The sequence below is a fragment of the Bombus flavifrons genome, chromosome 2, assembly GCF_040668555.2.
Source record: "Bombus flavifrons isolate JBK064 chromosome 2, iyBomFlav1_principal, whole genome shotgun sequence".
Lineage (NCBI taxonomy): Eukaryota > Metazoa > Arthropoda > Insecta > Hymenoptera > Apidae > Bombus > Bombus flavifrons.
In genome coordinates, this window is record NC_138443.1 from 2,831,361 (window position 1) to 2,847,555 (window position 16,195).

Sequence of the window (16,195 nt, forward strand, 5' to 3'; positions counted from 1 at the left end):
TATCTTGATTCATTGTTGATATGAAAGTATAAATTAACAAATTTATTCAGATTTCAATACATTTTTTTATATGTATATCGATTGTTTTTATATTTATACGTATTTTTTATATACATACATATATATATATATATATACATATATATAGATATAAATGATATTACTATTCTCTACACGTAACTGAAACCAGTTTTTAATTTTTTCTCAAGTATTATCGATATATTTTTATTGCAACTAGAACTCTTAATGTAAGCGATTTGTAAATATTTTTTCTGTTATAAGAATTTGCTGTGCAACTAAGCTCTGAATAATTCCATATAATATTGTACGAGTACTTATATTCATTCTCTTATTTACTATCTTTGTACACGAAAAATAAAGGACATTAGAGTTCTACATTTATTCAGTACAAATTACTTAATCATAATGTAATTTTAGAATAATTAACTTTTTTATTCTTTTCTCCAAAATGTGACTAGTTTAAGAATTTATAATTCGAATATATAAATAAATATCATTTATTCCAATTACGTAAATTGTACACAGACTGCGGATGTCTATTCATATGAAATTCATATTTTTGAGAATATAATTAAAAATGCAGAAGGTATAAAAGAAGGTAGTGCCTACCAATTATTATAGAAGCCATTATACTTTGAATATTTCATACATTTTTTCATATTATGTGCATTTCGTGCAATTTTACACTTTTAAATTTCTTATGAATGCATACAAATTTGCAATCTAATTATATAGCTCTTTCATACAACATATTAAGTGCAAAAATCAAGGAAACAATATTTACTTCAAATTTTGCGGAATCGGAAATATTCATATCGATCGTAATATGTTAACCGGAAGATCTGAAATGCAGCGAACCTAACGGCGGCTTTTCCAGTTAAAATTTCTTTCCTGAGGGTATCTGTAGTCTTCAGTTACCTTGTTATATTCATCGAACGGCATTGGATCTAGCATCGTTTTTTGCACTCACGAGAATCACATTTATGTGAATTCTATTTAGCAATACGAGCTGCCCGGTCTTGTATAACAAAATTTACTTATTTCTTCGTTAGGAATCCGATTTCTGTGACATAAAATACATAGCCATGGGCGTGGATGTAGAAGTTCTTTCTCCTGGAGATGGTAATTATTCTGTACACGATATTCTGCGATCTTTCATTTTTCTTTTTCGATTCGCTGTTTCTTTCTTTTCGAGTCACACCTCGTGTTTTTTTTTCTGTTCGACTTCGACTAAATTCCATTAATTCTATTGTGATTAAAATATGCCGGAAAGTTTAGTCGGTGAGATTTATTTACAACCTGAAAATCTATGAAAACCATGCTTTGGCGATGGTCCGTTCCAAATAAGGCGATTTCGATCTTTATTCAATACGTTTAGTATTATGTGAAATTTTAGTACTTTGTACTTTTCATTTATAATGCGACCATTCTTGTAATGTCTGTGCAGGCCAGACATATCCGAAAACCGGACAGACCGTAGTTGTTCATTATACAGGTAAATATTTTTCAAGTCATTCGTATTAAATTGTATACATTGATAATAGGATTTAAAAATAAAAAATAATTTTTAATGTGACAATTATTACTGTTATTAAATCACATTATTAATTTTGATGAAGTAAAATATTACTGTTTATAATTTGCAGTACTTTGAATTTTGTGAAATTTTAATTATTAAATGTATAATAGGTACCCTTGACAATGGAAAAAAATTTGACTCCAGTAGGGACCGTGGAGTGCCATTTAAGTTCAAAATTGGTAAAGGTGAAGTTATTAAAGGCTGGGACCAAGGAGTTGCTCAAATGTGTGTTGGAGAACGCGCTAGGTTAACTTGTTCACCAGATTTTGCCTATGGTAGCCGAGGACATCCTGGAGTATATCCTTTAATATAAGATAAACATTTGTAGTATTATTAATTTTAGAGATAAATCTAAGGAAAAAGCATAAAACCAAATTTTATAATTAATTCAAATTATTCATAATTAAAAAAAATTATTGTAAATTCTTATATTTTGCACAATATTTGCATATTATGGGTAACTGAAATTAATACAATTATTTGAATTTTGTTTTTAATAGCAGAATATAGGAATGAAGGAAGAATGGGGCATAAATAGTTAATCTTAATAATTATCTGAATAATATTATGATGTTTTCCTTGACATAGACACACTATTCCTCCAAATGCTGTCCTTATCTTTGATGTGGAATTATTGAAGGTGGAGCCTTGAAGAATTTTCCAGAGTGTATCAAATTGACTGCACACATCGGAACCACAGATAATTAAACGCTTCAAATTACATTATGTTAAGTAGTCATTGCATGAGTGGTATGTCTTACATACTAACCTTAATTTGATTGCTCATAAAAACAAAAAAATAAAATCGAAACTTTAATTCTGTTTTACACTATTGCACAATTATATACACTACAGATTACAATTGTACAGAAATCATTAATGACCAATTAACGTGGGATATCAGAACATGTTTCTCACATTTTTACGTCATAATAATATTAAAGTTTACATTGCTCGTTTTGAGGCTGATAGCATTCCTATTATAAGAAATTGAATTAAATAAATCTTGAAGCATTCAACATGTAATCCAACATCTGTGTTCATTCCAATTACTTAGTACTTGGTAAATAATCATCTGGGTATTTTGTACAAAATCTTTCAATGATCCAAAAGAAAATAATTGTATTGGTAATGTAATAGTATGAACCTTTACACAAAAAAATTCAATAAAAAAAATTGTCTTGTCTTCAAGTATATGAATATATTTATTAGCCCACAGTTAATATTTACCTATTACAATTTAAATTTTTTGTTTATATATACATATATCATTTTGAATAACTTTAATTTGTTTTGAATATTTCAACTTTGTTACAACATTTTCTTTGAACTATACATTACTTCCTCAAAATTTTGTTACATTTTTATACAATATTATACCAGTGATATACGGATATTAAAGCAAATCTTGTCAATAAAATAGCATTGACATTATATTACATAATTTACCAGTAATAGGGTATTAGTACATAAATGTTACTATTTTTTTTTACGGGTTACACAAGAAGGAATGTGTTATGAATCGCGCAACATTAATTTACATAGTACAAACAATTATGAAACGATAATTTCAAATTATTTTAAATATTTTTGTAGACATAACGAGCAATAAATTTAACAAAATTGAAATAATACTTATTATAATTATAAATAAATAATAATAAGTATTAATTATTTATAAATATTAAAAAGAAATATATATACACAAATGTAATTAATATTAAGCAAATATAATTGCACACATTAAACGGTATCAAAATGCGTTATATGTACAAATTGTTCTACATTTTTTTAACGTAAAATGTACAAATAAGTTAAGTTGATTATAATTGACATATGGCAATTGTAATGTTCAACTTAATAAAAATGTCATAGCAAGAAAAAACTCGTCATTTTAATAAACAAATAATTCTGGGAAATGTATTTCATAAGCTGGAGCTTGACTTGGTTTGGTATCTGTTGGTGGTCCACCTGGTTGAGTTGCATTTCGTGGATCAACGGATAATGTATTAAATATCTCTGACAGTTTACTTTGTAAAACATCATGCTGTAAAATTATTTATCATTATTTTTATGTTTTTCACCAATAAGAAGTTTATTAACTATTTTTATACCTTTGGTTGTGTCTTTGATACCAAATCTTGGAATGGTGCGTTTCTAAAGAAGTGCGATAATTGCATTCGTTTTTCTTCCTCTATGACATGATTATTATTATTTTCTGTCAGAATTCGTTTCATACTCTCAAAAGTTAACTCTTCTCCTGGTAATTTCTGAGAATGAAAGGTATACAAAAAATAGATTATTAGAAGGTTATAAATAAATTAGAACTATATATAAAGGATGTACTTTTTGAACACCAGGAGATGAGCCACCACTATCTAATTCAGTAGCACCAGAATTAATATCGGCTAACGAATTTCGTCCAGCACTATCGACCCACGAGTGCCTAAAAATATAAAATTGATAATTACAAAGATTACACAATTAATAAGATGAGAAAATTAAAAATTGTTATAATTACTATTACCGATGTTGTAGTGAGATACTACTATAACCAGATCCCTGTTGCAATTTTCCACTGTCAAGACCAGCTCCTTTTAAACATTCGCTTAAAACAGTTTGATCAACTAATAGAGCGGGTGCTAATCTAGAAGATAAACCACTATCATACTGAGATTGCAAATCAGGCAAAAGATGAGGTGCTTCCTTTCGTCGTACTTCTACAATCTTAAAATATAAAAATTAAAGGAACTAGAATATATTCTTATTGACCAGAATATGTACCAACAAACGAAACAATTTGTAACTTACTTTATTTGCGTAATCCATGAGTGAAGTAATATTACAAACATAAGATATTAGTACAAGCAAACTGATGACAATAGCGTGCAAATTAAATTTGAGTGAAATACTGATTTGGCCACTTGTTAAAGCTAAATCCTGAAGACTCAGCACTAATCTTAGTAACTCCAACACAGTTTCTTCAGAGGCCAATTCCACGGCAAGTAATGCCAATGTTGTATATATAGATTCTACGTTTTCCACCATGTTACTTGCCAATTCTAACGATTCATATAACGCTAAATAAATTTCAGGGCCATGTTTACGAATAAATATCACATCTGGTCTGGATCCTTTTTCGATTGTAAGATCAAGTTGTGCAACATTTACTCTGTTCAATAAAAATGGTAAGATTATATTTGGGAAGAAGAAAAAAAATGATATAAATTAAAACAATCTATTATTGACAACTTACGTAGGTTTCGCAAGTTTCGTAATATTTTGATGCCTATCGATTAAAGTATGAAAGATTTTTTGTACTAAAAGCCGCATTTCAGCATCTGCTGCAAGTGACATTCTTAACAATGGCTCCAAAAAGCTTGGTGGAAAAGTTGTATTCAAATGTATAGTTTGGTATTTTGTACCAACCTGAAATGTATTTACACAAATGTAATAAGAAAAAAGTATGTATTAAGTAGCGTGCGTGTTTTGCTCGTGTTAATGATGTATAATTACTTTTAGAAGAGATTTTAGAAGAATACTTTGGAGTAGTACATCTCCTTTACCGACTGAAACTATACGATCTGGTTGACTATATGGAACTTTGCTCATTATGAACATCATAATTTCTATTTTCTGATAATCTGGAAGATGATTTGCAAACTCTCCAAGGGCATTAATAAGAGCCTCTTGATATAATTGTTCATCATTACTTGAAGATTGATTTCTTGTTACACTAACTCTAAGATGAGATAGCAGAGAATTTATTATCTCCAACACAGAGGGACCTTTAAAAATATGTTATTTTATATAATTCTGCAATACAAATAAACAAATTTTCATATGTATTAAAACTTACCAACACTTTCACCAGCTGCAATGGAAATAATTTTGGACAAAGTATCTGCAATACTTGTTCTGATCTTGGGGGATGATTTTGAATGATCATCAAGATGAATCATTAATGCTTCCACAACTGTATAAGAGTACTGTGACTAAAAATGTTTGATATATTTTGATATTTATTGATTATCCTTTTTTAAATACCTATTGATAAGTAATAACAATATTTAATGATTTTCTTCTAACCTGAATGGAGAACATAATTATCCTAAATGTATGAATAGCAAAGTAATTAGGGACCCATAACTGATGGTTATCTAAATGCCTGTAAATAATTTTTATTGTATTAATATGTTCATTAAAATTTTACCTACAATTATTTTTGTTCACAATAAAAGGTATACAATGACAAACTTTAAATGGGAAATGTAACATACAAACCTTAGAACGGGTCGAATAACACATCTTATATGACCAAATGATGCTCGGCCAACGAGTTCTCGCATACAAGTTTCTGCAAATTGTGGTGGGTCCGATCGTTCCTCAGTTGGGCTATCTGGTGTTGCATCTTCTTTATTAGAATATCTATCAAAATGAAATTGTAAATATATACATAATAATCAGTTTACATAATGTACATATGCAGTGGTTTCTTCTGTATATATCACCTTGAGTTTTGCATATTGTATAACAACGAAGGAACAATTTTATCCATGTGTACAGGTTCCCAAATGTTTTCTACTAGATCATCAGAAAGTGTTTTCCTTACTACACCCTATATTAGAAAATATAATATAATAATTTTTTAAAAACAACAAATATGTAATTAATTCCAATTTATAATAAAATAATTTTGATCAAACTACTAGTTATACATATTTAACTATATAAAGATCATGCCTGCAATCCCTGAATTCCAGCAAGCCGTATCTGTTTGCGGATAGCGTGGTCATTGTGATTGGAGTGGCACATTGCAGAGTATTTTGATACAAAGAAATCGTAACGTGTGTGATAAGACGGCGTATCCTGCTCGATGTTTGCAAACCGGACAAACTGGAAGAAGCCAGCACTTTGTTCAACTGAATTGAAAGATGCCAAAAATACAATTATTTTTGATAGTAATAAATGATAAAGTAACATTAAAAAAAATTTTATATTAGAAAATACAAATAAATATAATAATATAAAGTATCTAAAATTATTTAATGAAACTTACAGATTGGGTTGCCAGTATTTGTAATTGTGGATCAGTAGATTCTAACAATTTCTGTATCATCTTTAAGAAGCTTTCAACAAATAAATTTAAAGTCTGAGCATGGCATGCTACTAAAAGCTGATCCATTGCTTCCATAGCAATGACAACAAATCCATTTCTTCTCCTGTATTATAAATATGTTTATTTATATATTTTCTTATTCAAATATAAAAATACCTAATACATGCAGATAAGAAATTAACATTTTGTAAGATAATGATTAATGACATATTTATATGACTGGCATATAGCATAAGTAAACAAGAATTTACATTGATCACATGAGTGTGCATTTTTAACAGTTATTAAATTAATTATATGCAATTCTCTATCACTTAAGTTGTTTGTGTCATACCTGTAAATGTCCCTGGAAGCCCTTTGAAACAAATATTCTCCAATCCTGTCTAGTTTTTCAGGGCTACTCAATGAATAAAAGGTCAGTTTCTCCATGTTATTTTTTACTAAGCCATCCTAATTATAAAAATATTAATGTATATAAAAAGTACTAAATGTTAATTTCTATAATATTAGATAGCAAGATTGATGTTTTAAATTTAAAAATCAATAAAATCAAAACTAAATGTCAATCGTATGTGTATTAATAATTTTATCATGATACACTCCTTCTTGTATTTATACATATATATCTTTTAATAATAACATATTTGTACATAAACAAAATATTTGTAAACTATGTGAGAATTGACACAAAATTCAGTTCACTTAAAAAAAAGAAATTATAAGTGAGTAAGCCAATTAATATTTTAATAAATATGGTTAATTACCTAACAAATATCTCGTCCTTATATTGTTTAATAAAATAACAATATTCTTTTGAAATGAATTTGATGTTATAGATTAATACATATATGAAAAATGCGAATTACGTAATGAAACTGCGATATGATATATTTATTGTGAGAGATAATATAAAATAATTATGAAAGTTTGTTAATATATCAAAAATATAAAGTTTACCTGAGGATTTACTGGAAAGATATTGTCAACAAGTCTTTTATATCGTGGGCGTAAAGCTGAACAGCACCAGCAACAACCTGACAGAAATAGAAGGAAAGAAAATATACACGGACGAAAAATGTTTCCGTGAAATATATCGGATGATAGGTGAAAACTAACTAATCGTACGTAAATATGAAAGGGACATCTCACGAACAAATTATACGCTTCAAAACAAAATCACGATATTTACCAAACATTTCGTTACGATCGAAAAACCACTGTACACTCGAACAAACTTCGATCGACTGATGTAACCAATAGAATGTGCACTTTTAAGCCGCTACCAAAAATCATTATGCGATTTGCTCTATATGCAATCCTTATTTATAAAATAGTGTAAAATACTACTATATGGAGTTTATTAATTTGTACAGTAATTGTAATGTGTATGAGTTAAGTTATAAACAAGTATTTTGTACAGTTTATCATAGACGAATTTACATTTATCTTCAGTGACAAAATTTTGTCACGAAGAATTTAAGGTCGGTAAGATTTATTTCGTTTTTGTCGACCTGAGTTACATTTCAAAATGTAGGTAAAAGTCGAAAGATGGCAGTATGATTTACTTTTTCAACATTTGAATTTTCATTTAAAAAAGATATTGAAAAAGTTTCATGTTTTTTTTATTTTATAAAGAAACATATTATTTAAAGATTTTTTATCATATTATGTTTTTAACTACGTTTCAAATGAAGCGTAGATATAGTTTCTCATAGTTATAAATTTTATATCAATTTATTTAACATCATCTTATTTAAAAGTAGAATAACTGGAAGATTTAAATATTATTAAACACGTAAGTACTGTCGCTATCCATTAGCAATTTTACGATATCTTTATTCTCATTGCATACAGTTATTATGAGTATAATATGGATTATAAATACAATAATATCAATTACTAGAAGATTTAAATATTATTCATGAAAGAAACGATGGAATTAAATCAATTAAAATAAAGAAACATACTCATCGATATTTAAATATTTCCATTAAAATGTATACTGCTCTAATCACTGTATTTAATCGTGTCAACGCTATTCTTCAACTTCTAAGTGCAGGTGTTCATAATTTGCACTTATTTGTTGTAAGAAATGCAATAAAGAATCGAAGATAGGAGAATCACTTTCTTTTTACTAAAATTGACAATTCTTACTAACGATCAAAGAAATTAATTACGCAATTATCAACGTTAGTTACCCACGAATATGGATTTTCCACTTTAACGTAATCAGTGTACTGTGCACAAACACAAACGAACTGCATTCTTCACCTTTATGAGACACATATACGTGCATTATCTGGGGAAAACTATTTTAAGGTAAAAGCGCGAACGCCTGTCAGCTAAACCGATTCAGGAAGACAAGATGTTCCGAATGTTGACAGCGCGCTTCGAAAATCAATACAATATCGCGCGTTTATCTGTTTGCATGTTTGCAAATAACGGTTATATGAAAATTGTTCTATCGTACTTAGTATACCAAAATCAATTTATACCATTTATCTATGTCGTAAAATTAATGTTACGTATTAGAAAATTAGGAAATTGATTACGAAAATGCAATAAAGACACGGTCATCGTTTAATTTGGTCGAACATCAACTTAGAATTTTGAGGTTATTATACGCTGTTTTGTAATTGCGTACAATTTTGTATTATTTTCAAATGTGTGTGTGTGTGTGTGTTTTTTAGCGAATATTTTGTTACAGAATTATAGAATTACTTGATTAGAAATTCTTAACTTATTTTTACACAATTTTTAGAACAATTTTCAGTTGATCGCCTAATCTTGTTCAGTCGGAAATGAATTAAATTCACGCATGTTTAACAAGTTTTAAAATTTGATTTTTTCAGGAAACGCAACTTACAATGTAATTTTGTCATTCTTGGTTTTCGTTTTATTCTGAGCCACGGGAACATCCACGCTATACTTTATCCTTCGAATTACGATAGTAAAAATAATACGAGACAAGTAAATATAAATAATACGAATAAATTTTATTTCAAATATTATATTCTTTGCAAATATTACAACATACAGTTTGCTTTTTAGGAAACTTAAACTAGGTCGTACGAAGGTATTCGATTGAAACATGAAACACTTGCAAGATAATATAGTGTGCAGGATATCCTCAAAGTTTATGCGAAGTAATGAATATTACTTATATACACCATCGATAAATCGATAGACTTATATTAATGCCGTCATAAATACACAATTTTCGCTACAAAGCTGCAGAAGTTCGAAGAAATGAAAAGCTTTACAACTGATTATTTTTCATTGCTCTCATAACTCTTTTGTCAAACTACTTATATAATAATTCTTGTATGCTTTTGATGCACAATTTTATGGTTGCGAATGTCATATCAAAAGAGCGATACACGCAGATGTAGGTTTGTCAAACTACATGGAAACTGTTGCGAGTTGCGATAACAACCGTGCGAAAGCACGTGTTCCACAGCTTCAGTCAATCTCCTATTGACTCGTGAACTCTCTAGATAAAAGTCTAAAAGTTAATTTTATGGAATTACGAAGAATGTTATGCGAAAATATAGAGTAAATTAAACTGCATCAATCGTAATTCCTTTAACAACTTTCAACTGAATAAGTTCAAAGTGTAAGTATTTTATAGATAATGAATTAATCAGATTTTGCTCGATTTTGTAGATAATTTCCACTTTATTTTTATCGAGGAAGCTTTTTAACAATTTATTTAACTTTCCAACAAATGTATGGAAGTGTCCTAATACATACGTACTTAAAGTGCCTGCAAGAGGTATTTGCACATACAGTTATTTTCCAATAAAATGTTTTTTTTATTACATTTTACATTTCATTTTCTTAGTGCAAATTTTTGTAGTCACACGCAGATGCCACGAAACGATATGAAATTTAATATACCTGAACCTAATTAATTAATATGTAACCGGCTATGATAAATACAGTTGCATAGAAGTTTTGTTTCTAGTTACTGTACATACTGCAGTGCATATATCATTTTTAAAATTTTTACTTTTAACTAAAATGTTTATCATCTTATCGTAAAACAACTGATTTGTACTTACAGCCTGGGTCAGTGCACTTTCGTGCGAGAATCTCGAAAACGTCAGGCACCTCTGTCTCGAGGCAGCATTTGATCATAGCCATCTCCTCCACCAACTTCGCATCCCATGAGTATTTGCACCAAAATATTAAGATTCCACTGTTTTCAATCGTTTTGTAGATTTAATTCGTTGCAGCCAACGTAACTTCTTGTATAAAAGACCGACGAATGAAGAGGAATGCGAGAAACCAAACGGGTGGTACTGACACGACGTCGACGCTCGGCGTCGCGACGTTCGTGCCCTACTAACCCGCATTTCGTGCACGATGCTACCCTTGGCAATACTTTTCCTGACTACGTCATGCGATGTACACGCGCCTGTGCAAGAGGGTTGTCGACGTGGAACAGGGTGCGGGAGGAGAACAACCCCGTGGCGTCTCTGCTAATAAAGCTTATCCTCGTCAGGGTCGCGGTCCATGTAAATCAATGCCGAAAGAGGGTGGAATATTGTCACGGCTGACCAAATACAGCGGCTCACGAAAGTATGCGAACTCTCTTAGAAACTCTGTGTATACAATCCGGCCCGAGTGTTTGAAACATCTTTTGCTTTTTCGACAAACGTTTTCGTATATCTGTCCGAGAAACAAGAGGAGGGTATCGTATATATTACAATTATAGATTTTATCTTTAAATATCATTACGAATTTGTTTTACGTTAAAACGATTGTGAATTTTTATGAATTTATAACAAATTTGAAAGAACGAAATTCCTATAATACTTGACAGATGAAACAATTTTCTATTCGTGTTCTACGTTTCCAATTGTATTCTCTACAATATGAATTTGCATAAACATTCGCAGTCTTCCAATTATAATTCCAACACTATCAAAGAATAACATTACGAATAAAACAGTTATTTACTCAAGGTAGTCATTATCTTTTAAGGCAATATGATGTCTTTTAAGATCTGTTGAGACCGAAATATACTGCAAATTTTTGAGCGGGAGGATATACGTAATTAATGCTATTTACAATCTAAGTTGTAAACAGAGTATTTTTTTTTTTTAGAGATAAAACATCGTTTTTCGAAATTAGTTTACAAATTGTATCTTGAGTTTGTTAGACCTTACACTGATATTCTTAGAATAGCAGTAATAGCTCGATGTATTTGTATGTAGATTGTAGAACTAGAAACTAAAACTAGAAACTAATAGGTAAATTAATTTTTAGTACAAGACAAGAATAATATGTAAAAGCAAATATGGAGGTAAAATAAAGAAATGCATAAAGCAAATTAACCGATGAATTTATATATAATTTCTGAGAATTGTAATGTCGTTCCATCAAATTTTGATTTTTGGCGATAATACCTAACATAAAGCATTGCGCGAGTTAATGATATACAGTAAAAGTTCTATAAGGAACCTCGCAATCGAGTGGGCCTTTTGACTGACCCACACGTTCCGCGATACCAAAGACGGCGAGGACAGTGGAACAGCGTCGATGACGTCATCGTTCACTGACGATAGTAATTGATCTCATTGTATATAAATTTAAAGATTAAAATTTACAAGATATCAAATTAATCTATTGACACTATAGTTTTTTCTTTTTTTTTTATTTATTAAAATTTACAATCGATTCTCGCATTGAGAATTTTCAGTAATTATTGACACTATAGTGAATATAATTCTGTTTATTTACGAAGAGAAGATATGAATTGTACAATAATTATTATTTAAGTTTCGGATTCTAAATTAAAATAAATTTCTGTTGATGAAGCTTTTGTATTGAGAGACACGAGTGTAAGCATCGGGGTAGCCTTCAGCACATGGAATGACAAAGGAAGCGATACCTACAAGTTGGCCATTGTAGACAAGGGGACCGCCACTATCACCCTGTAGGGAGAACAAATATTTTTTGTGAAACTAATTTTGGAAAATTATAAGCAGATTCTAAATTCATACCTTGAATAACCATACAATTATATGGCGAATTATATGAATTGAGTGTAAGTATTTGTAAAATTATATATATGAAAGAAATGTTGTATATATATTCAATTTTTTAGTTTTAGAAATTTGTACTTGAAGTGGAATATTAGAGTGTCACATCGATGAATGTGTATATTATCTGTGATATGTGATTATATTAATTTGAAGAACATAAAATTGAAATTTAGTACGTACCATACAGATACCAACACCCTTTTTGTTATAGGTACACAACTGTCCAGGGTAGATATGGATTCCCAAACGATTCTGACAATCTGCATTGTTTAGAAGATTTACGGTTGTCGTTTGTAGGGTATTAGGCACGTTGCCTGCGTTAGCACTGGTTTTTCCCCAACCGGTCATTCTCAACGTTGCACCAACTGGTGGATCAGAAGAAACGAGAGGAATTGGCTTCTGGTTAGCGTTTATGCTAACCGGGCTAGCGAGCTGAAATTATTACAAATATTGATATATTTGCAAGTGAAATCTGGTTAAAGGAAATAGCTTTATTTGAGTTTTCATGCGTTCTAACCCTTTGACGGTATAACAAAATGACGTAGAATTCAGAATTAATGATTTAGAAACTAATTACATGTCTCTTTATCTATAAGATTTTAGATCCAAAAAAATATATACATTTTCAACTTTATATACATAGGGAATAAATATCGATAATTATGTTACATATTTGACTGTCTGCCCCAATTTTTCTCACTGTGAAAGACTCGAGTGACATCTTTTTTTTTCTTTTCAGATACGTTCGTTATTACAAGCAATCGGAATAAAGTATTTTAATGTGTATTATATACAACTATTTATATAGTATAAAAGAAAAAGAGTAAGTGAGAGAGAGAGAGAGAGAGAGAGAGAGAGAGAGAGAGAGAGAAAGTAACAAGGAGTACGTGTGTCTGAAACGTAATAATGACTACTGATCTGAGTGACTATACAGGAAGGTAACTGTGAAGGTGAAATTGTAATATCGCCGATGTAGACGATGTACCGTTGTATCGTTGGCGTGGGTTCATTTTCACAGTTAGAAATAAATATTTTATCGTTATTAATGTTAATGCTGCATTTCGATAAAACTGAAGAACTTTGTACGTTGTAAAATATTATTCCGTTCTACGATATTGATTTCTTACTTACAGTGACTACAGCAACGTCATTTCTGTAAGAATCGGCAGGGCTAGGCTTGAAATCGGGGTTGTAGACGGCCGACTTAACAGCGTGAGTTTGACCACCACTTGAGAGGGTAACTGTACCAGTTACGACAGTGAAATCCTTGAATGGAGGAGACACAATACCGTGGATGCAGTGAGCAGCAGTGACTACGTGTCTATTGGTAACCAGAGTGCCGCCGCAAAAGTGTCTTCCATTTTGTCTAAGTGATACTTGATAAGGATACTGACCAAGGCGAGCATTGGTGCCACCGACGATTTGTTCGCCAATCTCGTTCGTTTGGTTGTTGGCAAAGACGTCTATATAAATAAAATTTCGAATTAATTTTTCTTATTACAATATTATGCACAGTAATGAACTTGTTATTTTTTCATTTCGTTCCTATTCAGGTAATATGCAGAGTATGAAATTCAACTTTAGCGAATTCAGAACAGATAAGAGAATTATAATTGGATTATTTCAACGTTTGTTACTATTGAAGAAGAGTTGAATTTAATGGAGTTTATTAATAGAATTTAATTTTTTAATTTATTTTATTAGAATTTAATTTGTTTGAATTTCTATTATTTACTTACCGCCGAAAACGACACCGATTATGAAGACGACTAACGCGAGACGTGCCATTGTAACTCGTAGAATTTTGAAACTGCAGTGTAATGATACGAGTGAACGATTTCCTTTTATATGAATATCGATGTTTGAAATAGGTACTTGGATACATATCGTTATCGATACATATCATGATAAGCTTGAAAGTTAATCACATAAACACAGAAAAGTTAGAAGAACATCATACTTGAATTATCAATTTTAATGATTACTTAGAAGCAAACACATACCTTTTGACCGATGCGTGATAAAATGATTTAATGCGATTCGAAGTATTATAATAATACAATTATCGCTTTTAAAATAACGTTATTCTATTTCGGCTCGATATCTCTTGTAAAGATTATCGTCCACTGTTTTTATTGTTACTGGCTGTCATGTTTATATTTTCACGTTTTTCATGGTTTCTATATCTTAGAAAAAGTCATATATTTACCTTGATATGTTTTTATCAACTTTATGTTTTGTACGGATACAACACTTTTAAGAAAAGTTTATTAATAAATAGAATGTGTATAATTATGTTTGAATACAATATAGAAACTATTTATAAAATGATATTTATGTTATATTATGAGTTTATTACCAATAAACTTGACAGTTTAGTTATTTAAATCACTGCTTATTTATCTTAAGATTTTATACGGTACATAAGATGAATTTTCTTAAAATTATCATTTCAAGGCTTGTTGGATAAGTGAAAAAGTGTCATGGACACTGTTTGGAAATATCAGGTTTATCAGTTATGTAAGGAATAGTACGAGATACAACAGTAACCACGTGAGTCCTATAAACCAATGGACTACTGCTGTCACCCTGTAAGAAAAGGATTTTAATTATCTTCGTAGATAATCGTTAATAATTATCTTCTGAAAGGAAATAGAAAAAGAGCTTTTATATTTTGCAATCCACGCTCACTGACACTGAGATCTAATAATGCAATATTTTGATTATTTATTAATCGCAATTAATGTTATTTAAGTTTCTCAAAAACCAGACTGATCGACTTTATTCTTTGTAAATTATTCAATTTTTTCACTTCTCTCTGAATTTTCATTTAGGACGTTTATCAATTGATAAGGGGCTTAACCTTCGTGAGACGTTTCGTAATATCCATACAAACTTGTCGATGTTTATGTTACATGTACCATGCCCAACGCTATGGAAGGTGCAAATAACGTCTTCTCCATCACAGAATTTTTGACATTTCTTCGGATCGACAATTCCAACCACCAAATATGGTAAAACGTTGGAAACCTTTCCATTTTTAGGATTTGCCTTTGGTCTGGCAATTCGAGATGGAACAGCCTTTTGAAATTTGTTAAATTCGATGGGTTTGACAAGCTGAAAAAACAATAAGCAATATAAAATAATAACAAATAATTCTAAAGCATTGTTTCTTTTTATCAAGCATTTCAAATCCCACGAGAGGTACATATGTATGATATTTGTGACGATATTTAAACGAAGAGCATGTAGCTACAAGAAAGTACAATATTTGTATGGACAAAAAAAAACACGTAGCACAACTAGAGCAGAGTATGAATCTTGACAAAGAATGCTGTTAAGATGTGAAGCTGACTAATAGTAGCATCACCATAGACGCGATGATTGTCCACCCTTGGGATACAGTACAGGGAAATTGACCAG

General features: G+C 30.2%; 3 protein-coding genes and 1 long non-coding RNA gene across 4 annotated transcripts; 2 read left to right on the top strand and 2 right to left on the bottom strand.

Annotated features, from left to right (window-relative positions):
• The first annotated feature begins 892 nt into the window (after window positions 1–892).
• Window positions 893–2,405, top strand: Fkbp12 (peptidyl-prolyl cis-trans isomerase Fkbp12). The gene is made up of 4 exons (XM_069127408.1): window positions 893–1,143; window positions 1,469–1,516; window positions 1,711–1,897; window positions 2,195–2,405. Exons 1-4 carry the CDS (start codon window positions 1,107–1,109, stop codon window positions 2,250–2,252), a joined length of 330 nt encoding a protein of 109 aa, XP_068983509.1. The 5' UTR covers window positions 893–1,106; the 3' UTR covers window positions 2,253–2,405.
• Window positions 2,406–2,789: 384 nt separating this feature from the next.
• On the bottom strand, window positions 2,790–11,470 carry stmA (Protein EFR3 homolog stmA). The gene is made up of 16 exons (XM_069127382.1): window positions 10,784–11,470; window positions 7,677–7,753; window positions 7,054–7,169; window positions 6,660–6,822; window positions 6,344–6,496; window positions 6,112–6,218; window positions 5,885–6,028; window positions 5,690–5,768; window positions 5,460–5,595; window positions 5,117–5,388; window positions 4,857–5,029; window positions 4,412–4,772; window positions 4,128–4,327; window positions 3,947–4,046; window positions 3,715–3,870; window positions 2,790–3,647 (listed from the first exon to the last, which is right to left on the bottom strand). Exons 1-16 carry the CDS (start codon window positions 10,863–10,865, stop codon window positions 3,495–3,497), a joined length of 2,472 nt encoding a protein of 823 aa, XP_068983483.1. The 5' UTR covers window positions 10,866–11,470; the 3' UTR covers window positions 2,790–3,494.
• Window positions 9,119–10,289, top strand: LOC138187004 (uncharacterized). The gene is made up of 3 exons (XR_011175056.1): window positions 9,119–9,333; window positions 9,572–9,689; window positions 9,771–10,289. It is a non-coding gene; the product is annotated as an uncharacterized LOC138187004 (long non-coding RNA).
• A 959-nt stretch (window positions 11,471–12,429) lies between the features above and the next one.
• Window positions 12,430–14,671, bottom strand: LOC138189476 (chymotrypsin-1). Its single transcript, XM_069131511.1, has 4 exons — window positions 14,512–14,671; window positions 13,904–14,235; window positions 12,953–13,204; window positions 12,430–12,661 (listed from the first exon to the last, which is right to left on the bottom strand). Exons 1-4 carry the CDS (start codon window positions 14,558–14,560, stop codon window positions 12,521–12,523), a joined length of 774 nt encoding a protein of 257 aa, XP_068987612.1. The 5' UTR covers window positions 14,561–14,671; the 3' UTR covers window positions 12,430–12,520.
• Window positions 14,672–16,195: the final 1,524 nt, after the last annotated feature.